At 41.5% G+C, this 14,266-nt stretch overlaps 1 protein-coding gene across 1 annotated transcript; it reads right to left on the reverse strand.

The window, feature by feature from the left end:
• Nucleotides 1-1,522: 1,522 nt before the first annotated feature.
• Nucleotides 1,523-2,536, reverse strand: LOC128069404 (olfactory receptor 6N1-like). Its single transcript, XM_052662613.1, has one exon. The coding sequence runs from the start codon at nt 2,534-2,536 to the stop codon at nt 1,523-1,525; it is 1,014 nt and encodes a 337-aa protein (XP_052518573.1).
• Between the last annotated feature and the right edge of the window lie 11,730 nt (nt 2,537-14,266).

Consider the following 14,266-nt stretch of genomic DNA (forward strand, 5'->3'; position numbering starts at 1 on the left):
GTGTTCTGCAGGCTCTATTTTCTAATTGAGGGTAATTACAAGAAGTTAAAGCTAGATTAGAGACAATTAGACCCTATACAAGAGGGAACTCTGTGGGTGGTCAGGAAGGGAGTAGGAAGAACCAGCTGGGAAAGTGTTTCCCAAACCACTTGGCGTTCTTTGACTCATATTACAGGAGGAGGTTTTTTTAGGGGGGAAAGAGTCTATCTGCTCCCGTGTGGTGCCTACCTGGAGGGCAGGCAGGTGAAATAGGTAAAGACACACACACACACACACACACACACACACATATCACTGACAGCCAGTCAAGATTGCCTTTTCCTCAAGCCAAAGTGCTAGAAGCCAGTAAGTGGAAACAAAGAGGAAAGGAAGGTGAAGGTCCCATTACTATTCAATTTAAGACATCTTATTTGAGCAACTCCTTTTTTGTGTGCTGCTCTGGATCTAGATGCTGTGGGAGATACATGGTGAGCAGGTGATCTTCCCTTTAGAGAGTTTCCAATTCTATTTGAGGTGTTTGGTGTGGCTGGAGCCCAGAGGGAGAGAAGGAGATTGGTGAGGGGTGAGGTCAAGAGGGGGCCACAAGCCAGGAGGAGGAGCTCTGACTCCTTTTCAGGGGCACTGGAGAACCACGGAGAGGGATGAACTGTGAGAGTGTGGTGTCAGGTGTGGGTTTTAGGAAGGTACATCTAGCCGCTGTGGGGAAGGTGGATGAGGGGGCATGGCAAGGAGCAAGATTAGGGGGCTCCGTCAGCGCTGCCTGTGGGGGGAGTTGGGGATGTCTATGACCATGAGGAGAAAAATGAGGAGGAGAGGCCAGAAAAAAAAGTGACTTGTTTTAAACTCTCTTCATCCACCAAGCCTCCATCACTTTGATTAGTCATTGATTCATTCAATCAACAAACAATTATCTTGCATCTGTGTAGAGCACAGTGATAGGGGGCATCAAGAATAATAAGGATGATGTTATTCCAGTCTTCAAGGGGCTTAATTGAAATGAGCAGGACAGTCAATAGCTGCTCTACAATTTTAGACGTGGTCCTGATCAGCGGAGAGGCAGACAATCTCAGAAACAGTAGGCAGTGTGAGTGTGCATAAGCCCTAACGAGAGGCACAGTGGAAGGCATCGAAGTTTGTAGGAGAACAGTATGGTGGCTGTGTGTGTATGTAGAGGTGGGTGTGTGTGTGTGTGTGTGTGTGTGTGTGTGTGTGCGCAGACACGTGGGCACATTGGGCACATGCACATAATGAAACCAAAAACTCTAACACCAACAGATGTTTCTATAACACACACACAGCAAGAGAGACAAAGACAGAGAGAGAGACTTCTGCAGCAAGCAAATTTGGGTGTTTTGAATTTTCCCCTAAGAGGCATGTCTGGCAAACTTATTTTACCATGCAAGGATTACCCTGGAATTCCCAAGAACATTAGGTCTGTAAGGACTCAGGGAGGGTTCCTACTCTGTTGGCTCTTTCCCTTGAAGGAGGAAGCAGCAGTGGGCTGAGCCCCCAAGTACTCAGCCTAGTGCTTGGTGTCCTTCATAGAAGCCCAGGCTGTTCGGAGAAAAAAAATACTCCCTGGGGGTGGTGGGGGCCCGGAGCTCCCCTTAGCAGATGCCCAGTGACTCATAAGCCTTCTCACTGCCTTCTGAACATCCTTGTTTCTCAGGCTGTACACGATGGGGTTGACCATGGGAGTGACCACAGTGTAGAACAAGGAGAAGATCTTGTTCAGGACAGCAGCCCGGGTCGCTGCGGGGATGGCGTACACTGTTCCCAGTGTTCCATAGTACAGCGTGACCACTGTGAGGTGGGAGGAGCAGGTGGAGAAGGCTCGTCGCTTTCCTGCAGCTGATGGAATCCTGAGGACAGCAGCCACAATGTGGATATAGGAGGCTATGGTGAGTACGAAGGGCACCATGGTGACGAAGGAGGCCAGGAGGAAGGTGGTTTTCTCCACAATCTCAGTATCAGAGCAGGCCAGCTTCAGCACAGGGGCCAGGTCACAGAAGAAGTGGTCGATCTTATAGGTTGCACAGAATGGCAGCTGAAAAGTCATGGCAACAGTGACCACAGGGGTTAGGAAGCCACCCAGCCAAGAGCCGCTTGCAAGCAGGACACACGTGTGGAGGTTCATGAGCGATGGGTACTGGAGGGGGCTGCAGATGGCAAGGTAGCGGTCGTAAGACATGGCAGCCAGCAGAAAGCACTCAGCTACTGCCATGGAACCGAAGAAGTAAAACTGCACCACACAGCCCACAAAAGAAATCACCTTGGGACCTACCAGCAGGGTCTGCAGCATCTTAGGGGCAATAGAGGTAGTATACCAGATCTCAAGGAAGGAGAAATTGGACAGAAAGAAGTACATGGGGGTTTGGAGGTTACGATCAAGGGAAATGATGATAAGGATAAGAAGGTTCCCCAGCAAAGTCACTACATACATTCCCAGAAATATCCCAAAAAGAAAAAACTGTAACCCATGGAGATTCCCGAATCCCAGCAGGAGGAATTCTTTGACTGTGGTCAGATTACCCATATCTGTGAGATTCACGCATTGGACCTGAGGAAAGGAGAGACATAGGGCCAGTTGGAAAAAGAGACATGCTACTGGGTAGCACCGTCAGATATGTCATATATTATAAAACTCAAAGACCCTCGTTCTTCTTGTCTGGAATACATTTTCTGTTTTGTTCTACTAGGTGTATTTACCTAATAGCCACAGAGAAATCAGAAACTAGGCCCTGGAGAGTTAACAGAGAGGATGTCTCTTTTGCTCTTTTCCACTCTTTTCCTTGACATAACAGGTGATGAATCTACCTTTGGGAGTCTCACAGTGGGAGGCAAACATGTCTTAATGGGGACATGGCAAGAAAGCTTCTCTCAACACAGCTTTTAAGACTCAATGGAAATGTGACTCTAAAATTATAAAATAACACTGGAATTCACATCACCCCATCTCCCCCCAGACCCCTAAATCAGGGTGGATTTCACCAGGAGTGTAATTGGAGGGAGGAGGGGAATTCAGAACTATTGATCTTAAAGTACCTGTAAGAAAAATAAGAGTTTCTGCCAGGCTCTGGGGACATGTAGCTGATTGCTTCCATGGCATCAAATTCCTATGGAAATTGAGGGGAAAATGTATGTAAAGTTATTCACTTGAAATGTTAGAGAAAAATAATGTTCCATCCCTCATAAATGAAAATGACATTCCTGACTCACAAGCAGTAGGATGTGCATTTAGAGTTATTTTTTCCAGTAGCAGGCATGGGTTAGCAGTGAGTCATGAAAGCAGCTCCCCCATCCCCACAAGCATACCTCCCCCACGACGCTCAAAGACCCAAATTTGTGAAATGGCTGTCTGGTCTTAGGGCTTGAGCCGTGCAATAGAATTAACAATCAATCTGTGCTGTGGCCTAACTTAGAGGTAAATGCGAGGCCAGACGTAGGGGCTTGGTTCAGCTGCTGGTGTAGGCTGAAGGCTCAGTCTGTGGCCAGGAAATAGAGCAAGGCCATCTTTGCTGCTTTGCTTGGGGTGATGACAACGTGTCCCTAAAAGGTTACAATTAAGTCATATTTTTGTAAATGAAATCCTATTTTAAATCTACTCGGGGAACTGCCTATTCAAAGAACTCATTAAGAATGCTTCTGTGACATGAAAGAATTCCTCCATAATTTATCCTTTGTGCTAATATAAATTGTTAATACACTGGGCTTGTGTAAAGGAAGGTCCACCTCTAACGGGGATCTCCAGGACATTCAGGGAGCCTAAGGTGGTACTGAATATAATTACAGTGCATAAAGAAAATCAATCAGCAAGTGGAGTTGTCTCTGGGGGTGATGACTGCTTCCTAATTGGGGGATTAAGCTGCAGTGTCCTATTACTTACCATTTTACCCTGTCTTCAGAGACTGGCAGCCAGCATTCAGAACTGAAATTAGCATCATTAGATTTTTATCATTCAATCCTAAATCTCATTAGTTAATAATGAATAAGCTTGATTTTTCCCTTTTGATTTACAGGTATGGTCTTTAAATGCCTCCAAATTCAAAGGCATACCAGCTTCCCTAAATCCTTGCCCATCCTCTCTTTCTTGCACTGAAGACATTAATGTGGCAAAAGAGAGGTTTCAGCTCAGGATACTATTCATTCATTCATTCAGTCATTCACTCACCACATATTTTTAGACACTTACTCTGTGTCATATTATTGGGCTAGGTAGGCTCTGGAGATAAAATTATGAACAGAAAAGTAATGGTCTCACTGTTTTCAGAACTTACATCCTACTAGTGGAGGTGATTTTAAAAATAACGGTAAAACTACTATTGTGGTCAGTTCTATGAGGGAGAAAAACTGGGTCTTAATATAAAAAACAATACAGGGAGAGGTGATTTCATTTTGACAAGATGCTCAGGGAAGATCTTTCTGAAGAAGTCATATTTCAGCTGAGATCTGATAGACTAGCCATCTAGGAGACCAATCCGAAGGGAGGTATTACAGGCAGACAGAGAGCATGTGCAAAAGTCCTGAGTGAGATAAGCACTTGACTACTAGAAGCATTAGAACTAACAAGCAAACAGCAAAAACAAGAACTGTAACTGGAGGGCTACAGGTGAGGGAAAGAGTGAAAGGAGGTGAGTTTGTAGAATGCATATCTGATTTACATTTTGAAAAGATCCCTCAGGCTTCTGTGTGGAGAATGACTGTAAGGGACCAAAAGGGAAAGGGAGAAAACTCGTAAGGAAGCTAGAATAGTAATACAGGTAAGAGATGGAGATCAAGTTGGGATGGAGTAAAGTGAATTAATTTTAAGACTTTTAATATAGAAGAATATGTATATGTATGTATGCGTATATATATATACATACTCATCTGTATGCATATTATGCTTTACTAAACACAGAGAGCTCAACTCAGTGCTCTGTGACAACCTGGAGGGGTAGGATAGGGTGGGAGATGGGAGGGAGGTTCAGGAGGGAAGGGAACTATATATACTTGTGACTGATTCTTGTTGATGTCTGGAAGAGGCCAACACAGTATTGTAAGGCAATTATCTTCCAATTAAAAAAAGTAGTGAAATGACATAGGTTGTAGACAAACTGCATTAGAAGAGGACATGAAGAACAGGAAGGAATTAAGGATGAATCCTAGTTTCTGGCTTAAGCAACTGTATAGATGATCCTCTCTTTTCCTGAGAATCAAGTAGGTAACTTAGTTTGAGGGGGATTTTCTTTCGTTTTCTTTCCATCCATCCATCCACCCTTCCTGCCTTCCTTTCTTTTTGTTAGATGTAGTGGGTGATGATCCATTGCTGTGATGACAGTTTTAGTCCTCCTGTGGGTCAGGAATCTGGTAACAGAGTCTCAGCCCTGAGAGACAGGGCTCCCACTGTGGCCATACAACAAACTTAAGGAAAAGTCTAACAAACTCACGTCCTAGTTTTCAAAAAGGACCAAGGAAGAGAGTGAACATGTCACTGTAACCTTTACTCACTCTGCAGAAATTGCTCAAAGCACAGGGTTAGCAACTGCATACCAGGAGCATCTTGTGCATAGGAAAGCAAATTCCATGTGGGACTGTTTGAACTCTCTTCAATGTGAGTCTCTGAGAAGCCTTCATTAACGGCAACCCAACTACCTAGAGCTTTCAATGATCTGAGATTTTTTTTTTTAATTCTGTTATGTCTCATTTTGCCTTTGTGTGCATGAAAGAGATAATGAAACAAGCTTAGTCAAGAAAACAATTTTCAGGAGCTATTCTAGGGTCAGAATACATTCAGTTCTACTCTCCCTCTCTTCATTTTATTTGTAGTTCTGACCAATCAAAATTAATGCTCAGAATAATGGCTTGGAAGCTCTGAAAAATCCTCAATCAGTAAAGACTGATTCAAGTATATCATTATACTTGATTTACTAAGTCTGGACAGTGGACTGTGATAGCTTAGTGGAATATTTCTTTTAAGCAAATACAATAGAAAACAGCTTTGTTCTTACCCTTCAGTTACCCAGAAAATCTAATTAAATATATGCCCTTTCCCCTTTTCCTTTGATGTTCCCTTAATCATGACTTGCCTTGGTATTAATTTTCTTATGTCCTTATAGTTAACAAAAAAATATTCACTAACATGAAAAATTGTTTGGTGCTCAATGTAAAATAAAATCATCCAAATTTACCTCCTGCACCATCTTCAAGATGCTAATAGTTGCAAAAGTACAATAATGAAATTAGAAGTGTAGCAACATAACTAGGAAGTGAGAGACTAGAGAATGAGCCCAAACTCATTACCTCTTCTAGAGTCAGTCCTCTTGGAAAAGGGGGTGATGAGGAGGAATCTGAAGAATGGCTGAAGATTAGTGCTGGAAGGGAGAAATATACAGCTTGATAAGGAGAGCAATGATCTGACTATACCTGTCAGATACCATCTGATCCAGCAAATTCACTGCAGTGTATGTATGCAAAGGAGATGGAATCAATATCTCAAAGAGATATCTGCATCCCCATGTTAATTGCAGCAATATTCATTATAGCCAAGATGCCAAACAGCCTAAATGTCCACCGATGGATAAATAAATAAAATGTGGTACACACATACAGTAGAAGATTATTCAGCCTTAAAAAGGAGATTCCTGTCATTTGCAACAATATAGATGAACCTAGAGGGCATTATGCTAAGTGAAATAAGTTAGATGGAGAAAGACAGAGGCTGTATGAGTTCACTTATATGTGGGATCTAAAAAAGATGAGGTCATAGATCCAGAGACTAGAATCGTGTTTATCAGGGGCTAGGTGGGTGGGGTGGGGAAAATGGGAAGATGTTGGCCATAGGGTACAAGCTTTCAGTTATAAGATGAATAATGTACGGCATGGTGACAATAGTTAATTGTACTTCATTGTATACTTGAATTTGCTAAAAGCGTAGATAAGTGCTCTCACCACAAAAAAGTAGGTGCCTTAAGTGAGGTGATGGATGTGTTCATTTGATTATGGTAATCATTTCATAATGTATACATATATTAAATCATCTTGTTATATATCCTAAAACAATTAGAAACTCAGTGCTCCCCCTTTCTTCAGACCCCCAACTCTATCCATTTTTTTTAAAGCAACAAACACATGACGCACAAATGTGCCCTTAGCTCTTCATTCTCCCCGAAGTTATACTATACTGGTATCAGGAGCAGTTGTTCAATGGTATCAGGGATACTTAGTAGGTACAGAAGATCATCTTGGTAGCCCAGTCCTTACTGTTTAGGTCGCCCCTTTGTCTAAGCACATATAAACCTGTTCCTGAAAGTGATATCTGAGAGATACTAGGCTGGTGAACAGGAAAACTACCCAGAGCAGAGTCTTTGAAAGAGGAGAGCAGAGAAGAAATCCTTAAGTTGTACTATACTGTCTCTTTTATCAATAGATGAAGTTGATTTTTTTAGTCCTCTCTCTTTATAAGTAGTGTCTTTCTTCTTGAAATTTTTTAAAATTGTGGTAAAAGTCACATGATATCAAGCATACTATTTTAACCATATTTAACTATATTGAATTACAGTTCCAAGGAACTAATTATATTCACATTTTTGTGCAACACTTCACATCATCCATCTTCTGAATTTTCCACCTTCCTAAACCAAAACTCTGTCCCCATTAAACAGTGATTCCCCCTCCCCACCCCACATCTACCCCCTGGAACTTAGCATCGACCAAAGTACTTTCTGACTCTATGAATTTGACTATTCTAGGTACCTAGTATAAGTAGAATCAAATGGTATTTGTCTGCACCTAATATATAAGCACTGTCTTTCTTGAATAATTCAAGGTTGTGCCATGCAGCAGGAAATTTTGATTAAAAGTTTATTTTCCTTTGAACACAACTGGTGGAACATTACAGACAGTTCATTTTTTTTAGGCTTCCCTGGTGGCTCAGAAGGTAAAGCATCTGCCTGCAATGCGGGAGACCTAGGTTTGATCCCTGGGTTGAGAAGATCCCCTGGAGAAGGAAATGGCAACCCACTGCAGTACTCTTGCCTGGAGAATTCCGTGGATGGAGGAGCCTGATAGGCTCCAGTCCATGGGGTCACAAAGAGTCAGATACAACTGAGTGACTTCACTTTCTTTTCATGTTCTTAGAAGAATTGTACATTAACACAAGTAACCCCTTGGTGTCCAGGGGATTGATTTCATTATTTGTGGTTTTGCATCTTAAGACCTAGAGATAGACATTATTGAAACCTGGAGACAGGCATTGTTGAGATGCCTGGAACAAACATTATTGAGACCCAGAAACAGACTGGGAGATAGGCATTACTGAGACCTGCTGACAGATATTTCTAATTCAACTACATTCTTTGGTGCCAAATACTTTTTCTCCTGTTCTGTTCCATTTGTCAACATGGTAGACAGCTAATAGGCCAGGAAATATCTTGGGCCAAAAGGTATGTGATGTGTCATAATCTGACATACCTAGCCTAAATGTGCAGCTGCGGCTGCTGCTAAGTCGCTTCAGTCGTGTCCGACTCTGTGCGACCCCATAGACGGCAGCCCACCATGCTGCCCCGTCCCTGGGGTTCTCCAGGCAAGAACACTGGAGTGGGTTGCCATTTCCTTCTCCAGTGCATGAAAGTGAAAAGTGAAAGTGAAGTTGCTCAGTCGTGTCCGACTTTTAGTGACCCCATGGACTGCAGCCTACCAGGCTCCTCCATCCACGGGATTTTCCAGGCAAGAGTACTGGAGTGGGGTGCCATTGCCTTCTCCAAAATGTGCAGAATGGCAGCAATTTTCCTAGTAAGTTGTGCAAAGAGTAATAGGCTCATCCTTTCATTCCCCACTGTCAAGATATTGCATACAAAAATTTGGGGGGGGGGTCTAAATAATCTGTATAAACACCTAAGTTTCCCTTTACCTCAACATAGACTCTAATTATGGTTGTTACTTTATAGCAAAAATCTGAAATTGGTGGAATCCTGAAAACATTCTGTCAATAAACCATCCTTGAAAAACTGGCTCTCCACAATGCCAAATATCCAGTTTGAATGAGGGGCTTACTTTCTAGCCAGTTATATTCTTCTAGTTGACTTCTCATGTTCACCTTATCCTCTGAGTCAAAAAATAACATTTTCTAGACTTTCTATGCCTGCTCCATATCCTTATATCCAGGAGAACTGAAACAATCCATTCCATCATTCTAATATTTACCTGTTCGTATACTCATGGTGCTATGCGTTTGAATAGTGGTGACATTTATTTTTTTGCATCTGGAGAAACCTCAGTACTCCTCTTAACTCATTGCTCTTTAATCCCCACCCTGTAGCACTCGAGAACACTATATCTGTCACCACTCACATTTTTTTTTGAAGCTTTCTGCTCCTAGACTCCTCTTCTTTGCTGATCTTGACAGATTTACAGCAGTTAGGACACCATAGTCACAGTCACATGGTGTCTTTGGTCTGTACCAAATTTATCGTGTCACAGGAAAGGAGTATATTGTAATAGTTAAGAGCCTGGTCTTACAGCCTGTCAGACAGACTTGAGTCTCAGTTCTGGCTCCACCACATACTCTCTGTGTGACTCTGAGCAAGTAACTTAACCTCTTGGTGTTTCAATTTTCTCAGCTGTAAAACAGAGAATAATTATAATAATAAAACCACCTCATAGTGTTTTCATTAGAGTTAAATGGGAAAATCCATACGAAGCGTTGGTGAGGTGCCTAGCATTCTGTAAGTGTTCAATCTCATTTTCATTTGACAATGTGTACCTGTGGGTGTGATTACCCTTCAGTTGTTTCCCTAACAAAATTATTAATAATGGCTCAAAGCTAGGTACAATCTTACAGTATTTTGTTCTTTTCTGATCTCCTTCACATAATCTGCCGTAAGACCTGAGTCCTCAGTAAGATCTTAATAAATGTTTATTAGTATAACACTTTTCCCATCCCTGCCAAAATCTGCAAGCTCTAATAAGGTCACTCTTGACAGAAGTCCAGAGAGATTTTTCTTACCTCTTATTGTCCTTTTCCTCTACAGAGGGGCTGGCTTATGACCCTATGGTCTGGACAGCTTCATCTTGACAGAGAATAAGGATCCCCCATCAAGAGCATTCTCAGTCTAGCTGCTGTTCTAACTGCCCAACTTAATATCCTGCCTTTGCTTCTTCCCATTAGGGAGTCAGGTCCTACCTGTTTGCTCGATATGTTCTTATGAAAATCAATTTCCCTTTAGCCTGTTTCCCATGGGTAGTGTTTTCTCCTTCCACTGGGGAAGTTAAAATGGTTGAGTATACAGAGAGCACACAGAATGTCTCGTGCCAATGAATTTCTTACCAAATCCTAAACTCTGAAGTTTGCCAGGTCAGAGCAGCCAGTTACTACTCTGAAAGCCAGACTTCCCGGTTGTGATGAATGGGGCCAAACTTCAGCAACGCTGGGAGATTGGGAAAGCTTGATCTGAAGCTACAGTTCCTCTTTCTTTCTCTAGTGCCTTCCACCTTGGTTGATCCCAGTTTCATATTATCTCTGAACCCTTTTGCTTTCTCTCTACCTCTAGTTCAGTATTTCTAAGCTTCCCTTCAAAATATTTTCTCTTTAATTTGTGTTAAAATGCACATCTAGTTTTGATGCTTACTTAGTATAAAACTGAATATAGATCTGTGATGGAAATCTTTGCACATAGTTAGCACAAATTGTTTGCTGCATAAATAAGCTAAAGATCCAGAAATACAACTATTTCCTCTTGACTATGTTCAGTAATAAATCAACAGCTAATAAAAAGTGTTTTCAAACTTCTACCCTCTCCTTTTGGTTCAAGACTACTAGGAGACCCCCTTCAAAATATCAGTCACTCTTTTCAGGCTTTGATTTGTGGTCAATTTCTTGGACTCATTATGAATTTGGAATTGTCTGAATAGCGATCTACATAGCCTCACTATTGCACTAGCTATAAAGGAAAAATTTATTGAGAAAATTAGTATTGTAAACAAGGTTGCAGGGGTCGTACTTAAGACTCTTAAAGAGAATCAAGCACACGTAGTATAAATCAATACTGCTGATTGCAAATGATTTATGCCTATTCATTAAAGCAAATACCTCAGATATTTGACAACCTTTAAAGCTGTTAATTCAAGTTATTGAATATACTCAAGAAAGAAATAGTTGTGTTTCAGATTTCCATTCTATTATTCAGTCAGAAAATAATTACTGAATACTTGCTGCATGCATAGTCCCACTATGGGTATATCCTGAATTATAGAGTAAGTGTGCTCCTTAAAAGTATTGTATCTTTTAACTTTTGTAAAACTACTCCAATTCCTGATTCATCAGGGGGCCTTTCTAAGAAAAGAAGTCCTGTAACAAATTTTTGAAGAGTGAGGAGTATTTTGTATTATGACTACTTATCTGATTGCTCTATCTCTGTTTTATAAGTATAGACTTTTCGGTAGTAGATTTTCTAAAATAGAGTTATTCCTACAATTTAAACTGGGCTTTATTCCCAATTATAATCTGTTAACACAGGACCCAAATTTTTCTGGGTTTCAGATAGCATCAGGGAAGGATCTACCACTACATCCCTAAAAACCCTTTGGTAAGACAATGAAGAGCTATACAAAAAAGATCTTCATGACCCAGATAATCATGATGGTGTGATCACTCACCTACAGCCAGACATCCTGGAATGTGAAGTCAAGTGGGACTTAGGAAGCATCACCGCGAACAAAGCTAGTGGAGGTGAAGAAATTCCAGTTGAGCTATTTCAAATCCTAAAAAATGATGCTGTGAAAGTGCTGCACTCAATATGCCAGCACATTTGGAAAACTCAGCAGTGGCCACGGGGCTGGAAAAGGTCAGTTTTCATCCCAATCCCAAAGAAAGGCAATGCCAAAGAATGCTCAAACTACTGCACAAAGCCTTTGACTGTGTGGATCACAGCAAACTGGAAAATTCTTCAAGAGATAGGAATACCAGACCACCTGACCTGCCTCCTGAGAAATCTGTATGCAGGTAAAGAAGCAACAGTTAGAACTGGACATGGAACAACAGACTGGTTCCAAATTGGGAAAGGAGTACATCAAGGCTGTATATTGTCACCCTGCTTATTTAACTTATATGAAGAGTATATCATGAGAAATGCTGGGCTGGATGAAGCACAAGCTGGAATCAAGATTGCCGGGAGAAATATCAATAACCTCATATGCGCAGATGACACCACCCTTATGACAGCAAGTGAAGCAGAACTAAAGAGCCTCTTGATGAAAGTGAAAGAGGAGAGTGAAAAAGTTGGCTTAAAATCAACGTTCAGAAAACTAAGATCATGGCCTCCAGTCCCATCACTTCATGGCAAATAGTGGAAACAGTGGTAGACTTTATATTTTGGGGCTCCAAAATCACTGTAGATGGTGACTGCAGCCATGAAATTAAAAGACACTTGCTCCTTGGAAGAAAAGTTATGACCACCCTAGACAGCTTATTAAAACACAGAGACAATAGTTTGCCAACAAAGGTCCATCTAGTCAAAGCTATGGTTTTTCCAGTAGTCATGTATGGATGTGAGAGTTGGACTATAAAGAAAGCTGAGCACTGAAGAATTGATGCTTTTGAAGTGTGGTGTTAGAGAAGACTCTTGCGTATCCCTTGGACAGCAAGGAGATCCAACCAGTTCATCCTAAAGGAAATCAATCTTGAATATTCATTGGAAGGACTGATGCTGAAGCTGAACCTCCAGTACTTTGGTTACCTGATGCGAAGAGCTGACTCATTTGAAAAAACCCTGATGCTGGGCAAGATTGAAGGTGGGAGGAGAATGGGATGACAGAGGATGAAATGATTAGATGCCATCACTGACTCAATGGACATGAGTTTGAGTAAACTCCAGGAGTCGGTGGTATACAGGGAGGCCTGGCGTGCGGCATTCCATGCGATCGCAAAGAGTCAAACATGACTGAGCGACTGAACTGAACTGAACTGAAGACAAATTCAAGAACTCTTTCTTCTCCTTCTCCTTCTTCTTATTCTCCTTTTCCTCCTTCTCCCTTCCTTCTTTTCCAGAACAGTGTTACCTCTTTCTCTAAGGAAGCCATTAGGAGCAAAAGATGGCCTCCTTCTTTCTAGAATACTCTTGAGAAATTCACTAGATGCGTTTTTAGGGCCCTTCTTAGTTTCTTTGAGTAAACATGAGGGAATTCATTTTGAGGGTGATCAAGTGATAGAGAAGATAGATTTTTCAGATTCTCAAAGATGATGTCCACCCAGAGGACTCAATCCAGAGTAGATGAGGAAGTTGGAGAAAGCATTCTGACATCCATTGGTAGTGGAAGATCACAGAATGGGGCTAGCAGTGAGGAAATGTAATACCAGAGCCTATAGAAAAGAACCCAATCTACTGTGCAAGTGCCGAGAAAAAGATATTTACTCTGGAGTACAGGTATTGATTTACACAGGGCTGGAAAAGGTCAGTTTAAGGAAATGGCAACCCACTCCAGTACTCTTGCCTGGAAAATCCCATGGACTGAGGAGCCTGGTGGGCTACAGTCCATGGGGTTGCAAAGAGTCGGACACGACTGAGCGACTTCACTTCACCAGTAGAGTAGTAGAGTGGGGAGGGTATGATGTGCTTTTGAGCCAGAAATACCATCAAATCCCAACTTGGTCTTTTGCTAGTTAGGTGACCTTGGACAAACTGTGTCAATTCAGTGCACTTCGACTATCTCATCTGCAAAATAGGGACAATACCTACTCATTAGGTTGTTGTGTAGTTTAAAAGCAAATGCCTTTTATGAAAAACATGGGGTGCCATTGCCTTTTCCGTATGCTGAAAGAAGTGTTCAACAAATATTAGTTCCTTCTCTCCCTATCCTTTTGTCTCTTTGATGAAAAAAAGAGAAAAAAAAAAAAAAAGATGAAAACTTCTTTCATGGTAAAGAAAGGCAGGTGGAATGCCAGAGTGATTCTGATGCTGTGTTTATAAGCCAGGAGGTGAGAGAACCAATATTTCTCAACAAGTGGCATGTCAAATTTAAAATTCATAAAAGCTTTATTTACAAGACTGTACACCTCTTGGAGTCAAAGGCCTGGCCATATCTTATTTCTCTCAGTAATTACATGGCTTGGTAAATAGTTGAAAATTCAGAGGACACCAATCAAGCTTACAGGTGGTTGAACGTGGACATAGTTTTGTATTTGAAAGGACTCACTTTGGAGATGCCAAGGAAAGAAAGTTTGAAAACTGAGTAACAAGTTCTCAAAGTTTAGTTACAGACTAAAAGCAAAGTTTCAGCTAGGCAATCTTCA

The sequence above is a fragment of the Budorcas taxicolor genome, chromosome X, assembly GCF_023091745.1.
Source record: "Budorcas taxicolor isolate Tak-1 chromosome X, Takin1.1, whole genome shotgun sequence".
NCBI classification, from domain to species: domain Eukaryota; kingdom Metazoa; phylum Chordata; class Mammalia; order Artiodactyla; family Bovidae; genus Budorcas; species Budorcas taxicolor.